Source organism: Triturus cristatus, chromosome 11 (genome assembly GCF_964204655.1).
Source record: "Triturus cristatus chromosome 11, aTriCri1.1, whole genome shotgun sequence".
Lineage (NCBI taxonomy): Eukaryota > Metazoa > Chordata > Amphibia > Caudata > Salamandridae > Triturus > Triturus cristatus.
The window spans coordinates 432,073,205-432,091,644 of NC_140594.1; the positions used below are offsets into that span (position 1 = coordinate 432,073,205).

An 18,440-nucleotide genomic window follows, 5' to 3' on the forward strand; every position below is an offset into this window, starting at 1 on the left:
TTATAAGATATTATAAATAAACTCCCATTCTACCCTATGGGACAGATAGCCTTTCCATAGTGAAGAACTAAATGTACTGTAATTCACTACCAGGACATGTCACACACACCAGTACATATCCTACCTTTAACGTACACAGCACCCTGCCCACAGGGGTACCTTGGGCCTACCTTAGTGGTGACTTACATGTAAGAGAAGGTAAGATGCGGGCCTGGCAAGTGGCAGTTACAAACTATGCGCAGACTCCACAGTGGCAGGCCTGAGTTACCTTTACAGGGCTACTTCTGTGGGTGGCACAACCAGAAGCCCACTAGTAGCATTTGATTTACAGGCCCTCAGTGTACTTTAATAGAGACTTACCAGTGAATCAAATATGCCAATCATGGAAACACCAATCCATGACACAATTTACACAGAGAGCATATGCAATTAAGCAGTGATCAGCAATGGTAAAGGGTCCAGAATCCTAAACCCAACAACAGCAGGTCAGGAAAAAAAAAGAGGAAGAAGCAAAAGGTTTGGGAATAACCCTGCAAAAAGTGTCATTTCCAACAGTGAGTGGAACACTCAGCTAAAAAAAAACTATTCGTAACGTATAGTTCTCTGGTTTGAATCCCAGTGATAATGATTAATGTCGATAAGCAGGTAATAGTGACAAATGCAATCAATTCAGAAAAGGTCCTCCAAACCTGTATATAATGTCACAAAGGATTAAATCCTGCAGGATTGTGGTAGAGAATAGTGTGGAATAGAAGGGGTGAATGGGGATGATTGAGAGAGAAAAATATTTTTTAGTAATAACAGTAATTGGTAATTGTTCTACAATACATGGAATTTTTGATAAATGGTATATGTCAATATGTGGATTTTGGTAAAATATATGTGATAATATGTCATTGATGTAACTCAAGTTGTAAAAAGCAAGATGAGAAGAAAGTATGGTATGAATAAAAACAAACACTCCACAGTAGGACCTTTCACCTGCACCTACTGCCCCTGTCACTGAACACACACCAGCCCACCGACCAGCCCCACCCGAACACACCACAGACACCACCTGAACAAAAACACCAACTCACATGCGCCCTTCTCAACACATTTATTATGCAAGCATTCCGTTGAATTATGAGACCTCATCACCACTCTCGCACCCAACATCATCTTCCTCACTGAGACCTGGCTCAACGTCACATCCACCCCAGACATTGCCACAGTGAACTCTGACAGATATAAAATCACTCACCAGGACCGCACCAACAAACTGAGAGGAGGAACAGCCATCATCCACAAAGAGAGGATACAGTGTACCACCACCACTGATAACAACACCACCCCCATGGAATATCTCAACTTCCAGCTCCACACGGATGACAAGACAACCATCGGAGGCACCCTTGCATACAGACTCCCAGGCCCGCACTCCACCTGCTGCCACACCATTGCAGACTTAATTGTGCCCCTAGCCTTAGACTCCAAGGACTACATTTTCCTTGGCAACCTAAATTTCCACATCAGTGACCCCAACGACAAAAACACCACACACCTCCTCGACAGTATGAGCAGCCTCGGAGAGACCCAGATCGTCCACGACCCTACACACACCGCAGGACACACACTGGACCCAATATTCACCTCCAGCAGCCGAGTCAAATACAGCCATGTCACAGAACTCACATGGACAGATCACTTCATCGACAACTTGAGCATCTCCAGTGACTGCACTGCCACCCCCAAGATGACCAATGCCCCCACCAGAGGAAGAACAAAATCTCAGAGACCAGCTGGACATACGCCTGCAATACCTCCAACCCTGCTACCACCACCAATCTCGAACACTAATTGTGCAGACAGCATCATTCCCATCAAGATCAACACCCAGAGAAAACCCTCCAAAAAGGCCAGCTGGAAACCCAAGAACTCAGAACAGTGAAACAAGACAGCAAACAGTTGGAGAGGAGATGGTGCCCCATCAAGGACATTTCCACAGGGCAACCTTCAAGACCTCCCTCTATTACCGCCTGCTGAGGGCAACAAAGAAGACAGCCCTTGCCGCATGCATCGAAACCAGTGCCAACAACACCAAGGAACTTTTCAACATCCTTAAGACATCCTCCAACCTGGCTACCAGTGAAAATAACATCACACCCTCACAGGAGCTGTGTGACAATCTTACCAACTTCTTCCACCACAAGATCGCAACCATATACAGAAACTTCGAGCCTCAACCCACACCTACAGATTTCCTCGACAGATACACCACCACCGTAAACGACAAGAACCACACACTGACCACCTGCAACATTCTCTCCAATCAGGACACCACCTCCACCATGAAATCCATCTACTCGGGAAGCTCTCACAGACCCATGCCTGCACCACATCTTCAACCTTGGAAACCAAAGAATCAGCCAGGAACTAACCACCCTATTCAACACTTCTATCACCACTGCAACCTTTCCCGATGCCCAAAAACATGCAGAAGTCAGACTCCAACTCAAACCACCATCTGCGACCCCAGCAAACTCAAAAACTAATGGTCAATCTCCTTGTTCCAATTCCCAGAGAAGGTACTTGAAAAGATTATCAACAATCAACTCATGACACACCTGTAATAGAACCAGCTACTCAACGCCTTCATCACCAGCCGACTGGACTACGGCAATGCCCTCTACATAGGAATTGCTGCACACCTTGTACAGAGACTTCGGACCATACAAAACGCCATAGCCAGGCTCATACTCAGCCTTCCCTGACAAAGCCACATCACACCCCACCTCAGGAAATTCCACTGGCTCCCCATACAGAAGAGATGCCATTCAGGCTGCTGACCCACGCACACAAGGCTCTACATGACCAAGGACCCACTTGAACTTCCACCAACCATCGAGAAGACTACGCTTTGCCTCCCTTTCACTTGCCCAATATCCCCGTATCTACCGAAGCAGATCACAGCAAAGACCTGGAACAGCCTCCCCATGCACCTCTGGACTGTCACCTCCCTTCTAGAATTCCGAAAGGACCTCAAGACCTGGCTGTTCGAATAAGCCTCTGGGGCCTGCTAGCACTTGGATACCCTATTGGGTGATTAGCTGCGCTTTATAAATCCTGACTGATTGATTAATAATCAAACAATACGTGCTGGGGGATGGGGCTGTTTTGTAGCCCTTTTGAAGAGTGAGTGGTTTCTTGGTGTACACACCGTGGAATTATTAGGCCCTGTTACACTGCACATTAGAGCAAAAAGCACTTGAACTTAATTTTGTGGGCGCACTGTAAACGTTTTTGTCACCTCACTTAATCTTCCAATATAAATCAGCAAATTTAGTAGCATCCTATATTTAAGGTGACTCAAGAATGTGATGACCTAAAAAAATTGTTGGATTTACATTTTAACAGGTTTTTGAAACACAATGTAAACAAAATGTCACAGAGTAGGGACCACAATATATTTGGCCACTTCCAAAGTCAGAAGTAACACCACATGGTTTGTTAAAGTGAAACTGCGTACACAACACCAATGTAAAATGATATGAAGAATTGAAAAAAAAATGCAGGCAACAAACATGCATAAAATGCGTGATGCTGCAGGCACCACAATATTTTTGAAAATGCATGGGCCAAAATTCGAGTTCATTAATTAAGAGGCAATGGAGGAGAATGTAAAAACCAAATATGCAGCTAGTGAGCAGGTTAGAAATGTATGCACACAGGACAAAGCAGACAACCAAAAAAAATGACATTAGAAAATCGTGCAGGCAGGACCAGAATAAACAACCCAAAAAAGGACATTAGAAATGCGTGAAGACGGGACGAGACAAAGAAGATAAAATAAATTATGTTAGCAAGCACGCTCTAAATGCGCTGCGATAGCGATCTGAAAAATTAGGCTAATGTCCTCTTTTATATACTGTAGCGATTGTCTTTCTTAACCAAACTACAAAGTATTCACGTTTCTTCTGGCACTGCAGGTTCCTTGTCGCACCCTTTTTGCTTTGTAAAAAACAGTAAATTGTAAGCTATTAGAAATGGCAGACGTGCTTAATATAGGCTAAAGGCTTAAACGTACATGAGTAATCTTTAAAGTGACCAGCCAAAAATTGTACTCGTCCCACAACAGGAAATAAGTAAAACCACAAGTCTTGAAAAGTAGAAACGGTGACATCCTTTGAAGCTTTATTTACAAAACACAAAGCTATGCTAGTAACTGGGGGATTTTTGGGGGGGCTGTTCTTTACGTAGTGGCTATCACTGCTGAGGCACCTGACTCTACAGTGTGCACGCACTGTATTATTATACATTTCAATGTGCGTTGGGTGATGGGGTGGCACGCTAACATTTGTGATGCCTGGGTTCTCTGTTTTGGCAGCACTGTAAAACGTTTTGTCCCGTTAAAGTCACCTCACTTAATCTTCCATTAGAAATCTGCATCTTGAGTAGTATAAATGTTTCAATTTGTAGCACCCTATATTAAGGGTGCCTCAAAAGGAGCCAAGGTTGTTAAATAAATGCAAACAGGGCCGGACTGGGAACTGAAAGCAGCCCTGGCAAATTTTGGCAGAGCAGCCCCCATCCAGCGTGTAGCGATCGAGCGGAGCGAGCGAGCCCGACCACTACTAGGAGGGATTGGGGGGGTCCTTCCCACACGAACATTTTGGAAAAAGACAGACCAAAATGGTGCATTTTACAGCACATTTTTCATTACTAATTTAATTGTATTAACTTTTAAAGCACAGTAAATAAAAATGATGACCTTAGAGAGCACCAGGTTATCCAGTCATTATAATGGCTGGTATAACGGCCCCAACAGCGCTGGGATGCCTGGCTTCACCATGGGGGTGCCCAGGAGTGGACACTTCACACGGATAGCCAGGAAGGGTTCCTACAGCGGTATGAGTACAGCGCGGAGATACCCCCAGGGGTGATTCGGCGCTATATAAGCACATACACACACACACATAAGCTCGGAGCTCCAACATTCCAATGCTTCTTTGTTCTCAGCTCTGGCTGTGAACAAAGGCTTCAGGGAGCCTGAGGGGATTTCAATCCCCTCGCGCTCCCTGAAGGCTTTGTTTTATTTGTTAGAACATTCTGCCCTCTAGTGGCAGAATGTTCTAATAGCCTTAGAGCCCTTCGTAGCAGGGCTATACCGGCTATTAAAGTCCCGCTGCTTTGTTAAAGTCCCTCGCCTTCGGCTCGGGCCTTTAACGCTGCAACAGGCCTTTAATAGCCGGTATAGCCTGCTACGGCGGGCTATAAGGCTATAGTAAATAAAAATGATGACCTTAGAGAGCACCAGGTTATCCAGTCATTATGTCTACAATAAAGACAGGTCAGGTGCCTTAGTGCCTGCCTGGTCACTAAGGGTGGTGGTGGTAGACAGTGGGTGTGGCGCCGAAAGTAGGTGTATGCGGACCGCTGTCTGCGTGCACTGGCCGCAGGCACCCTGTCCCTGCGCATGCACAGTGCAGTAGCTGGGTGGACTGGTATAGTAACTTGGGTTGAATTTAGTAGTGCCTGTGTGTGAGGCACACGTGCTACTAAATTCAAACCAACTACTGCACCGCAGCACATCTGTCAGTCTGTGCGGGTAAAAAGCACCACTGCCATTTGTGAGTGAGAGGTCACCTCACCAATGGCAGTTGTGCTTTTTCTCTGCAGGGCAGACGCAGGAGTGCACACTGCACTGTGCATAGCTGCCAAAGTTTCAGATACCTATGTTTGACATTCTCATAAATTCAGGGTAATTATTCATTGACTATGAGTGACACTTTCTTGTGAGCAAAAATCAAGCAATGAACATGGAGGAAACATATACATTTCAGAAATTGTACCTATTTGGTCAACCAGACACTCTAAGATCTTAAACTGCTGCACTAGTTCTGTTGGGAAATTCCATCTGTAACTGGCTCTGTGTGAGACTGCGATTGCACCAAGCAACCCACCCACTGCTCTAGTGGTCTCAAAAGGATAGAATATATAAAAAATGGCAGCGGTCGGAAAATACAGATAATTACAGCTTGTATGATAGCGGCTGTAGTTAGTGGAGCGCTGTAAAGCTATGCAGACCAATGGTTTGTCAAATTTCCAGGATTTCATTTCTGTAATGGACTGAAAAGTGCCCAGATGCATTTTAGCTTCCAGCACAGCGCTATAAAAAGTTAACAAATAAATACAGTCAACAAAAGTGTATCATAATCACTATGGGAAATATTCATTCTAAATAAAACATTAATGTGAGGCAGGGCAATACAAGGAGTTCAGGCAAAAAGCAAACAGCAACTGATGGCACTGTAGTTTGTGTTTACGCGGCTTACGCCTGACCCCTTTCCCAGTGACAGACCCTTAGAGAGAACAGAATATGCCCACAGCACCTTGAAGAGGTGAAGGATTTAAAACTAATAATAAAAGCATAGACAGACAATAACGAATACACACAAATGGAGAAAGGTGCTGTCAGGAAACTGCAGGTACTTTATATACATGCCTTGCATGGGCACCCTCAGGACGCTTCAGCTTCAGTGCTCACAGGCCCCACGCAGCTCTAGCGTGCTCATTAGGCGGTTATGCCTATTTATTGGTGCATTTCCACGGAACACTTCGGGATTCCCCCTCAGCCCTACAGGCCTGTATGCTGTCCCAAGTTCTCTTGTTTTAATTGTCTCCCCTTGACTGCCCCTCCCTCTGATCCAGCCTCATCAGTGGAGCCACCCACTTTACGACACCTCCAGCTTCTTTCATAGTCACACCCTGTTCACATCGGTCACTTAATTCCTAGCTGCCAAGGTTTCAGATTGCTATGTGTGACATTTTTATAATTTCAGTGTAATTATGAGTGACATATCAACGACTATGAGTGTCACTTTCCCCCGAGCAAAATTAAACAATGAAAACAATGGAAATTACAACATTGAGTAACGAGAAACTCTAATAAGATCTTAAAACAGTGAGCTCAGGTACCTGCAGGTCTGTGGACTGATGCTGGGCTCTAACTGTTTCCCGGGCAATAAAATATAATGTGTACTGTTTTAAATAGTTTCTTGCTCATTTATTTAGCAAGAATTAATTTTCAAATTATATTACTCAATGACACTAATGCAGGTTAGAGTCAGGATTCTGAATTCAAAAGCAGAAAAGCTTATGAAATATAATACAGATCTTGCTTTAAATTATGTTAGGAAACAGCCACTGTACTTGGGACCTATTCAGGAAAAACACCAACCTTTCCCTCGTAAAGCTCGAGGTTAGCCCATCTCAGTATCCACGTCACAATATCAACTACTTGTGAAGCAATTGTCTTACCATCATGCAGGTATGTATTCATGTCAAGTGCCTACTGACGGTCCTGGGCACATTCAGAGGCTGCAGATTGGTTGCCACCACTGGGCTCCTATAACCCCCTTAACCAAATGTAAAAAATTCTGGCCCTCCATAATTGCAGGCCGCGTCACTTTGGTCTGCAAGTCTGGCGGCAGGCAGGCTTGGGCCGCGAGCCACCACGGGTGCCGTTGCAATTCGACTTTGCCGCCCAGCCCACCTCCAGGAGATAGTCATCCAGACCTGGCCGCTGTCCTGTCATTCTTGTAAGTTCCGGGCTGGGCGTCCAGTGACAGATTGTCTGTCCTGGCGTCACTGACTCTGCTGCGATAAAATACTGAATTCAGGGGGGGGGGGGAAGGGGGGGGGGGGAGTTATAATAACAACAGGTAGCACGCGGCCACATGGCGGCCTGGGCCGGTGCGAGCCCGCGGCCGGTGCCATGATTATATGCAGAGCCCCCTCCGCGCATGATTATATGCTGCAGCGCTGCACACAAACTAGCCAGCAGCCTTCTTACTTCTGGCTCTATCAGAACTCATTACCGGCCCCTCTCTCATTCAAAACAGCCTTTCAAGTGAAGATCCAGGGCCGCGCTATTCAGTGGATTATGGCTGCTGCATGAGATTCCCTTGTAAGATTAGAGTATTTTTGAATTCCTGGCTGTTGTATTTTGTAAAATGGGAGCATTTATTTATTCCTTGTTGCTGTAATTGTATTTGAGCTTCTTGGAGCTTAATTTTTGATCTCTCCTAGTGGTTCTCTCTTCTTGTATTACTTTTATGTCTACAAATTGCGATAAAAATATTATTAAAAAAGAAATAGACAGTTGTGCTTTTGTGTGGTTTAAAACCAGTGGAAATTGAAAACTGGGACATTTTATTATAATGTAACACAAATCTACACAATATTATATCTCTACAATAATGAAATATTTATTGGATTGTAAACCAAATTCGGAGGATATCCCTCTCACTAGGAACCATCCCGAAGTGTCTAGTGAATGGCCTATGTGTCTGACTTTAAGCAACATTTATTACCGTGCAAACCTATGAAACTTAGAATCGAACTTACGTCGTGCAGTGGCTGGGCACATTGACAAAAGGATACCCAAATTGAAAAGCAGTCATTCATACCAGAAGAAGCTTGCACAACAGCATGAGTGAGATATCCTCTAAGAAATGTACCTCAAACCCCCTCCTTCCTTCCCAGTAACAAAGACATGTTCCGCAATGTACATCTGCTGAACACATGCATGGCGGGATCTCTGATACCATAAGAAGTGTGTAACCTCTCAGCAAGACATAAATATGTCCAAGTGCAGATCATCATCAAGTCAGCTTTATTTGGTTTACCAAGAACCATCAAAGCGTACAGATAAAAAGCATGTATGTCATTAAAAAACGAAAGTACCAGGGCAGATTATCCAAGATTATATTGGTGTGAGCTATATAGCGACTTACCACTGTGCAGCAGAGCGGCCAGAACCACCAGAGGAGCGCCAGCATCAGCAGCAGGAAGAGGATTAGGAGGGAGATGGCCAGGATAGTCCCATCAGACTGTAAGAGAAAGCATAGATTAGTAATCCATCACAGAGAGCTCAGATACCAATAGGCAGTCCAATTTATTTGTACAGATTGTATGTATGCTAGGCCTAAAAATGAACTTAAATGTAAAATAAAACTCAAAGCCTACACATCTTTAAGTAAAAAACCTAGGAAAATGTGGAATTTGTATAAGAAAAAGCACATTCCCAACTCAAGATGAACTGCACTGAATCCTGTGGGGAATTCAACGTAGTTCTTCACAGGTGTTGATGAAAACAGCCAGGAGGATATGTAGCAAACATTATTTCCTAGCTCAAATCTGATATAGCCTGCGAAAATGTGCTATATATTCAGCCATCTAAAGAAACACTTTGTGATTTTGTGTTATGAATTTTTTCATAGTTTTGTCTGGCCCAATGTACCAATCGGAAAGTTGATGTACCAGAAATGATGCTCCAAGCCTATACTGTGCCACTCATCATGTCATTATATGATAGTAATCATGTTCTTACCAGCTAATATTTGTGAATGAAAAAATTTCCCTGTCTCTTAGCTCCAGTGAAAGTAATTATATCTAAGCAGGGCTTTTTTTGGTCAGTAATCATGACAATTCCTGTCCTGCTTTCAATGCTAAGGCAGCAAGTCACTCCATCCTCTGTCAAGCTCTGCAATAAAGAGTGACTGAGCGTAGCCCTGAAGTTCACATTTTTCACCCATTCAGCTTTCGATTCTCTTTAGTTATCAAATGGTTGTCGGAATTAAGCCCTTAGAATTTTTTATTTTTTTATTATCTAGTCTTGTACTTTTTTGCTAAATTAGAGAAGGCCGGGAGCTCCACACATGTTCGTGTCTGAGCAAAGTTATCCTGGATTTTGCAGTAACCACATTTTATTTCCATTTCGGGCCGTGCGACGCATCTGCACGCTGTACATGTTCCAAAACTCCCTCTTTTCATTTTCCAAGATGCTGCTCCAAAGTACAGTTGTGTAGTAGGAAATAAATGGTTACAGAGCAGAAGATGTGTTTATCTGATTGCTGAAGCCACAGATTTTCTTCAGAAACAGGCCTACATTTCCTGGCCATCAAATTTTACCATGCCATTGGAGGCACCACAAAACAACCACACAAATCCAGGAACCTACCACAAGAACATGAGAAGAAACAAGGCCTTGGGTTACCGCTCACAAAAGTCAAATGTCTAAACATGTTACATCACAGTGGATGGGTTTTAGGATGTTCTGCACCATTGCTGTGCATTGCTTTAGAATTAGAAAAACTCAGAGGTGTCAGATATAAAGAAGGGTGATCTCTTAAGAAATCCAAAAGAAAATGGTTTACTCCTTAAAGCACTGAATGAACGTATGGAGCTCACTGCTCCATTGGCTCAAGATTTAGGTATTTTCTAGGGTTTTTAAAGAATTCCATCAGGGTCGAGCTATTCCAAAGGGTTGCTAAAAACATAAGAATAAGATCTAGAAAAAAATGCATTAAATTATAACTCAAGGAATATTTACTGATATAAGCCGCTCACACCTGTTATTAAGACTAGATATGATCAAAACAAAATTCACCACAAGGTCATTACGGGGCATATTTACAAGGGGATTGCACCACTAGAACATCACTTTTTTCGACGTTTCGGTGGTGCAATGCCTTGAACCATATTTACAAAGTGGCCACTTTGTGTGGCTTAAAACTGCTTTGTAGATACGGTACCCTTTCACGTAGTTTTCTGCGTGAAGCGGGTGTGCATGGGTGTTGCTGTGGCTTTCCACTGCAACACCCATTGCTTTTTGATGCTGCCCCAGATTTACAAGGATCTGTTAATCTGAGTTAGCGCCAAAAACTAACGCCATGTAAAAGCAGGCATTAGATTGGTGCGACGAAGAGAAATACTTACATTTTTCCTCATTTTTGCTTTTTGTAAAGAGCAAAACGCCTTTAATGGTTGTTTATGTGCAGGAAGGTGTCTGTTCCTTCACATAAACAATCATTAAAAAAATGGCTATTTTCTACTTCTATGTGCGCTGCATTTTGCAGCACACATAGAAGTAACAAATAACCATTATTGATTGTTTATGTGTGCAGGAAGGGACACCTTCCTGCACATAAACAATCATTCCCTCCAACAACACAGGCACCCATGCACTATGGCACAAGGGTGTCTGTGCTGGTGCTAGGCAGATAATTTTAGCGCAAGGGAAAACACAGTGGTGTGCTGTATTGTTGTAGATACAGTGCATCACTGCGTTCCTGAAATGATACAGCGGGCTGCAAAATTTGTCGCAGCACCATGTACTTGTAGATATGCCCCTGAGTTTTCAATTTTCTTCCTATAGCAAAAGTATTAAGCCAGCTAGCTGAGACATAGGTAGGATCACAGTACAATAACCTTGACAGCTGCAATAATCCTGGAATTTTTAGTAAGCACGTCATAAAGGAGATACATTTGCTGGACTGCAAAATTAATTTTCATGTATAAAATCCAGGCCATGAAGGCGCTAGGGCCTATGGAGTCACTGGATAGCCACTTCACAGACTAAGTAACGAGTTAATAAAGTGAATGAAAAAAATCAATGAATTTGAACAGGTGTGCTTATAGAGGTGTCCTAAAACTAACATAAGAAGTAAAGGATTTTAATTGGGAATGGATTTAAATTTAATGAGAAGATCAAATGAATTACTAGGGAGAATTTACGAATAATATTGAAGGACATCCCAATAGGGAAAGCACCAGAGGGTGATGGGTTACCGTTAGAATGCCACATGCGACCCGAAACCTGCCACATTCTTGTAGGTATTCCAAGCCATAACAGAGAAAGAGGTGACAATCCCCTAATTTAACTGAGATTTGGCCATGATCATTCTGCAACATGTCAGGAATACCATAACTTGCAGCAATTAATGGCCTAGATCACTAATTGACATGGATATAAAACAAATACCTAATGAAACATGGTGAGTCCGCCCCATCTTTGCAGAATGCTCTTCTGATTGTGCCATCACAGGTTTAGAAAGAACAAAAAAAAGCCTTCAACTCCCTCCAATGCACTGTTCTATGTCTCATCCTAAACCGTTCTCAATATATCCTCTACCTCCACTCTCTGATTCATCCCAAACCTCATTCCACTACTATGATCTCCCTAAGATCCTTTCTTGACTCGTCCTTCCTTTATCCCTCCTTGAATCACCCCAAACCTCATTCTACTACAATGATCTCCCATATTACCTTTTCCACACTCTTCCCTCCTCTATCCCTCCTTGACTCAACTCAAACCTCACTCTCCTACTATGCTCTTCAAAATAACACTTCGTATACTCTTCCCTCCTGTATCCCTCCTTTGGCTCATCCCAAACTTCATTTTATTACTATGATCTCCCTAATCACCCTTTCTATGCTCTTACCTCCTCTATCCCTCTTTTAACTCATCTGAAATGTCACCTCACTAATATGAACTCCCAAAATAACATTCTCTAGACTCTTCCCTCCTCTATCCCTCCTTTAATCTTTTCAAATAAACTACCAGACTCATATGTCCACATCTCAAATTATCAATTTATATTTCCCTATACTAACCCATCACTAATCCTTTGGGTTCTGGAGTAGTGTACTACTCACCGAAAAACGCTTCAATGCCTCATCAGGGGTAGTAAGCGCTATTTAATTACAATTACAATTACTGTCCAATAGGCCAAGTCCAGTCATTTCAGCTGTGATTTAAGAATCACAATACGTTTTTATCTTAGGGAAGCCAGCAAGAACTAGAGGAAGCCCCGTTCAAAATCTGCCATACCAAGAATGGAATTAATGGAAACCAAATCTGCTCTGTGGTTAAACACTGAATACGTTTTTTACAGTGCGGACTGGATATAATTATTCAAAGTTATGCTCTGTTTTGGACCAAAGTACAAAGTAAATCACTGTTACTATATAAACAGCACTGGACAAGGAATTTTGGAGCGCCTTTCTTTTAAAAATTTACATTAGGCTTAGATGCACTACAAGGTTTGTCCATGATTATTTGTATTAGCCCTAGAACCTCACTATACTGACATAAAAGCAGGTAAGTGAATTACAGGTATAACGTGGGCTCATCAGCCGCGGTCCGTGCAGGTAACAGCGGTGAGGCGGTGGTGGCGGGTAGGGGGGGATTTCGAGGGACGATACCGAGGGAATATTAAATAAATAATTAATTTTCCCTCTGCATCATCCCTCAAAATCCCCCCACCGCTCACCACTGTTACCTTCATGGACCGCGGCTGGGACTCACTGGGACATAACATTTATGCTGTAGACATATGATTTAACAGACATCTTATTGAATCCACACACATTTATAAATCATCTGATAGACACGATCAAGGAGTTCATATATTTCTTGGAACGCTAAATAAATTAAGACACGTGAAGTGCTAGCTCTTACACAATTCACTTCCAAAAAAGGAGGTACAGGAATCTGAATTTATTAGGGATTATATTAAATATTGGTTAGGAGCATGGTGGCAAATAATAGTCACCTTCTGTGAGAGGAGGGCAAGTTGGATTTTGCTAAATGTAATAAATTAAATCTGTTACTTTGGAGAAGAACACAGAGTATCCAGATTGTGGTCACTCCTAAGCTTCATGATAGAGTTAGCATGCTGATACTTAATCATGTTCCATATTCGTGGATAAAATCACAGTGTGTTAAGTAAAAAGGAACTTTATTCTGATACTCTTCTAACAACTCAACTAATAACTTTTTATAGAGTGTAAACATCTCTCACTACTGTTTTTGTACAAACCAGCAGTCAGATCAATGCAATTCTGAGATATTGATATTTCTTCATACTTGATGCATGTTTCTGCATTTTAATCATCAAGTAAATGTTACATTTGATGTTCTTAAAAAATAATAAAAGTTTATATGAAGAATATAGAACTACACAGTAATGCACCCAGAGTATTACAACTAAAGTACTTGAAGTGTGCTCAACCTAGGGCATTGCTCTAGGGATAGTGTGGTGATAGTAGGCTGCAGCATAGTTTTTAACTCACACAGTGTAAGGTGGTGATGATAACAGAGCTGGAGATGAAGCTGAGGCCATCGTTCATGCTGACCTGGAGCGCCGCTTGCCTGGAACACAAGAAGACAACAAAGTCCTTAGTATGCAACAACACCAGTAAGGGTTCTTCTTGTGTGTAATGGTTCTATAGCACATAGGCACACTCTACGGCACCGCTATGGATCGGCTCAGTAAATGTACTAAATCCTGCACATGTTGACCCACAACAAAACCCTGACAGTAAGACACCTTTATATATTGTAGACTCTTGGAACCAATGAGAAAAGTCTATGACATCACTAGTGAGGGTCCTCCATATGTGAACCTGGGTCATGGGACAGCTGCTACCAGTCCCAGGGAGCATTTTTAATATATGGGCCACCTCCTGTACAATTTGATCCAATCATCTCTAACTCCAATGACCTGGGAGGGACTTGTACACCCTGAAAGCTTGCCTACTGTGTACTATGAAGCATCTTTGGGAGGGAAAGGGAAAGGGGAAACAAATTGCAACACAGAATACAACCCACAACAGGAAGTTAAATAAATCAGAGCTTCACCAAAATAATCAGCCCAATTATTGAACATGAACATCATTATACTTACATGCCAACTTCATTAAGCAGGGGCGCTGGGCAGAGTAGGTAGGTATCCTCTACCACCAAAGGCTTCGCTGCTAAGAGAACATAGGTTACATAGCATGAGACTGTGGATATGGTGTTGTTCATACTTAGCATGCAAGTTAGCATTAACTTGATAGAGTTAGCATAGGACAACTATGTGGGAATCGTACACTCCACTGTGATCCAAGGTACTTTTCTCCCTTCTTGACTTTAATTATGCTATTCAAACGTTATTCTGTATTTAAGACACCTATTGTAATTGTTCACTCATTGACTACAATCGACTCTGTAGCTATAAGGGTTATTGAGATTTTATTGGTTTCTTTCTCCATTGTTTAAAGTGAAACTTTATTCAAAGTTAAACTTTAATTGATTTTCACTTCATTGTATGCAGTGATGTAGTCAGCTTTTCATCTCATTGTAGGTAGTAAGACTTCAACGGACAGTACATTCATTGAAACTACTTTCCTTTAATTTCCTTTGTCTCTTCTGCCGATAGAGCAATTTAAATGCTCACTCATGTCTTTCTTGTTAGGTCTTGCTCTTAAACAGTGGGCTTAGAGCACGGCCATTGCTTACTATTGGTTGGCTTTACTGTCACTTTTCTTTGTTTGCTCCTTTAGTGGTTTACCTTACTCTCCTTGTGTTTATCTCTCACGTTGAGCATAGAATCTTAATCAGCGTATTGATTGACTGACTTGCATCCTTTCACTTTTCCATCATTACACCCACCCTGATTGACATGAACTGGCTGTCCCTCTTGAACCCACATATTTCTCAAGATCCACTGTGTCATCCAGCGGCGGTTACTCCGTCTGAGCGTAAGAGTGCCGCCCACCACATTGCTGCACGGAAAGCTGGAAAAATACAATAGTAATTAAAGGATTTCATTACCATTTAATTTTTCTAGCTTTCTGCCGAAATCTGAGAGGGCATAGCGGGGCCAGTGCATCAATGCTGATGATTGGCAACAATGACGAGTGTCCCTTTCAGTTTGAAGTGTGCATGTCAGTTAGGCCAGCTACCTTGCTATGGCCAAAATGACATGCGCAATTCAAACTCTCCAATCCAGCTGCCTTAGACACCTGGGTTGGAAAACAGGCACAGGACTCCAGTGCTCTTTGGAGTGCTGCAGCATCATGCTCCAGTCAATCCAGATGCTTCACTCATGCTGCTTAGCAACATGAGAGCAGAGTCTGGATTGGAAAAGGAGATGTGGGAGCTGTGTGATCTCGCGCTCGGAGGAGTCTGGAATTGGGGACTGGATGTGCTGCAGGCTAAGGTAAGTTTATTTTCTTGTTTATTTTTAAATGTTTGTTTATTTGTATGTATTTTTATTGTATTCTGTTTATGTCACTGCACCCTTTCTGCCAGTTATCAACCGCCACTGGCATCATCTAGTAGCCAGAATCCTGTACGCTCCAAACAACTGTAACAGGCAGATACACCAACCATCCATGAGCTCCAGTGAAAAATGAGAAATCGAAACATCACCAAACTTAAAATCGATACAACAGTGGAAAATAATAGAACACAAACTTGATCAGCTTTCCACCCAGTCTAGAACAATGCCCATTCTCACTTCCCACCCACCCATTAACTCTTGTTCTTCAGAAAGTAGCTAGGACCACATCTTTAGAAGAAGCATCTCAATCCTCACTGATTAAGGGTATTGTAACCCTTTAACCCCAAAGCTAAAGCCTGACAGCAAGGACAGCTCTGTGCTGGTCAGTAGTGAGTGTGTCTACATAATGCCCGCTATGAATATGTGCTATGAAGTATTCCACTTGTCTGTGTGATTAATTGTGTATGATTCTGGATTTGTGATTGCGCAATTCCGTTTCTGTATCAGTGACTGTTTATGTCTGTTGTTTTTATGTGTGATTGTCTTTGTATATGTGTGATTAATCATTCCGTTAGTTGTGGGTGTGTAATTGTATGTCTATATATGTGTGTGTTTACGAAGATGGATTGCTGTAAATACGCCATTAGATTGGCATTACAGCCACTTTTGGTGACTTTCCAAGCACTTGCATTGCAGACTGGTGCCTACTTTGGTTTTCTGAGGTGTATCAGTTTTAATGAGTTGTGATTTTTGGTGGGTGACACAGTGGCCCAGATTTACTAAGACTTTGCGCTGTTGCAAATTGATTCAAAGCAATGCATTGTTTTTTTGTTCACAAAGGAAAAATTGCTTTGGGCTTCTTTATGGCGCTTTGCATCAAGGGGGTGTTACACGGGCAGAGCTGGCAAATCAGTGAAAACACTCATAGGTTTTTGTCACAAAGCCCAACATACTAAGGTAGCCAGACTGGGCTTGCATCAAAAACTAATACCTACTCGAGTCAGACGAGAACAAGGGGAAATGTTTTAATTTTTCCAAAAACCAGTCTGCCTCAGTGTATCATCATTTAGTAAGGGCAGCGGCGTAGCGTGGGTTGCCAGCACCTGGGGCAAGGCAAGCATTGTGCCCCCTAACCTGTGGACCGTTAGCACTTCCTGGCGCAAAATTTTAAAAGAGAAAAAAATAGTAGTACGAATTTGTTTTCTTTTAAAATTTTGCACCCTCTATAAATATTGCACCCGTGGCACCCACCCATGTGCCCCCCTACGCTATGCCACTGAGTAAGGGTGTTCTTAATCCTCCCCCACCACCTAAGCCTACTGTTTTTCTGTAGTTGTGTGTGTTCGAGTTTGTAGCTCTTATTTGTAGACGTCCCAAATCGGTATCAATGTGTATGCCTTTGTCTTTTGCCTTGAGACCCTCACGGGTGAGTAGCGTGCTTTATAAATCCCTGATTGATTGATTGATTTGTTCTTAAGACTGTGCATACAGCATCTCAGTCAACATGCATTACTATATATGCACGTGTGTGACTCTGTGGGCATGCGTATGTAAATGGCGCTGACCGCGGCCCCCGCAGGGGGCCAATTGGCGGTCGGCGCCTTAGTGCCCCCGGGGCACCGGTCACCCCTCCCCACCCCCTCCCACAGGGGGGGCGGGGACGCAGACCGGAGCCCCCCTCCTCGGGCTGGCCGGAAGTGACGCGCAATGGGTGTCACTTCCTGGCCCTGGTGTGAGGGGGAGGCTATTTAGCCTTCCCCCACCTCCAGGCTGTGGCGGAGTTACAGGGCGATCTGGAAGCAGGCCGGTACAAAGGGTACCTCTGCGCGGCACCATAGGGGGTGCCTGAGCCAAAACCGAGGACCCTCAGGGGAGGTCCCGGAAGCCGTGTCAGCGCCCCGCTAGTCCTGCGGGCGGTTGTGGGCCTGAACAACCGGGGGCTTGCTAAGCGACGCTCCGCCCCGATAGGGGGGCGTGAGTAGAAGTTACCAACGGCACGTGATCGTAGAAAGAATCACATGGATGGCAGCATCAGCGGGCATCGCTCCCGCGCTGCCCGGCTCATCAGGCGGGCAGGCGACCCAGTTGGTTGCCTGCCCTTGGATCGCCCGTAAGATAACCCACCCATTACATATTCTGGAATTATGTAATAAACCTACAGCATTGTTACCCAACTCCAACTGTCTTGTGTGTGTCATTTGGGTAACCTACTATGGGGGAGGGGGGACAGCGGGGTGCCCCTGGGGGTACTATGCAATATTTTGCATGCCAAACTGTGCATGTTGTTGCATGTGTTTCGTTTCTATGTACACTTGGTGTTTCTATACACATATGTATGTTGCCTGTTTCTGACAGGGCTGGGCAGGCCTTTAATTTCACTGGACATGTCCACAGGTTCACTGGAGTCCTTGGGGGCCAATTTTGGAAGCCCAGGGCTGCTCCCGGTGACTGGCATCTCCATCATTTGCCCCAACTCCATGAAATGAATTGCAGCAGGCATGGAGGGAGGAGGTAGAGAGAGGGCGGAGGAAGGTAGAGAGAAAGGATCAGAAAGGGAGAGGAGAG

The 18,440-nt window shown here is 43.5% G+C and overlaps 1 protein-coding gene across 2 annotated transcripts in view; it reads right to left on the reverse strand.

Moving 5' to 3' along the window:
- Positions 1-18,440, reverse strand: part of ANTXR1 (ANTXR cell adhesion molecule 1) — a 493,093-nt gene that overhangs the window by 208,587 nt on the left and 266,066 nt on the right. Inside the window, exons 11-13 of one of the 2 annotated variants that reach the window (XM_085636306.1) lie at positions 14,514-14,583; positions 13,900-13,978; positions 8,778-8,873 (exon numbers count right to left, since the gene is read on the reverse strand). In XM_085636306.1, the coding sequence (XP_085492432.1) occupies positions 8,778-8,873; positions 13,900-13,978; positions 14,514-14,583 (245 nt within the window). The remainder of the gene's footprint in view (positions 1-8,777; positions 8,874-13,899; positions 13,979-14,513; positions 14,584-18,440) is intronic. The other variant, XM_085636307.1, reaches the window with a different exon arrangement.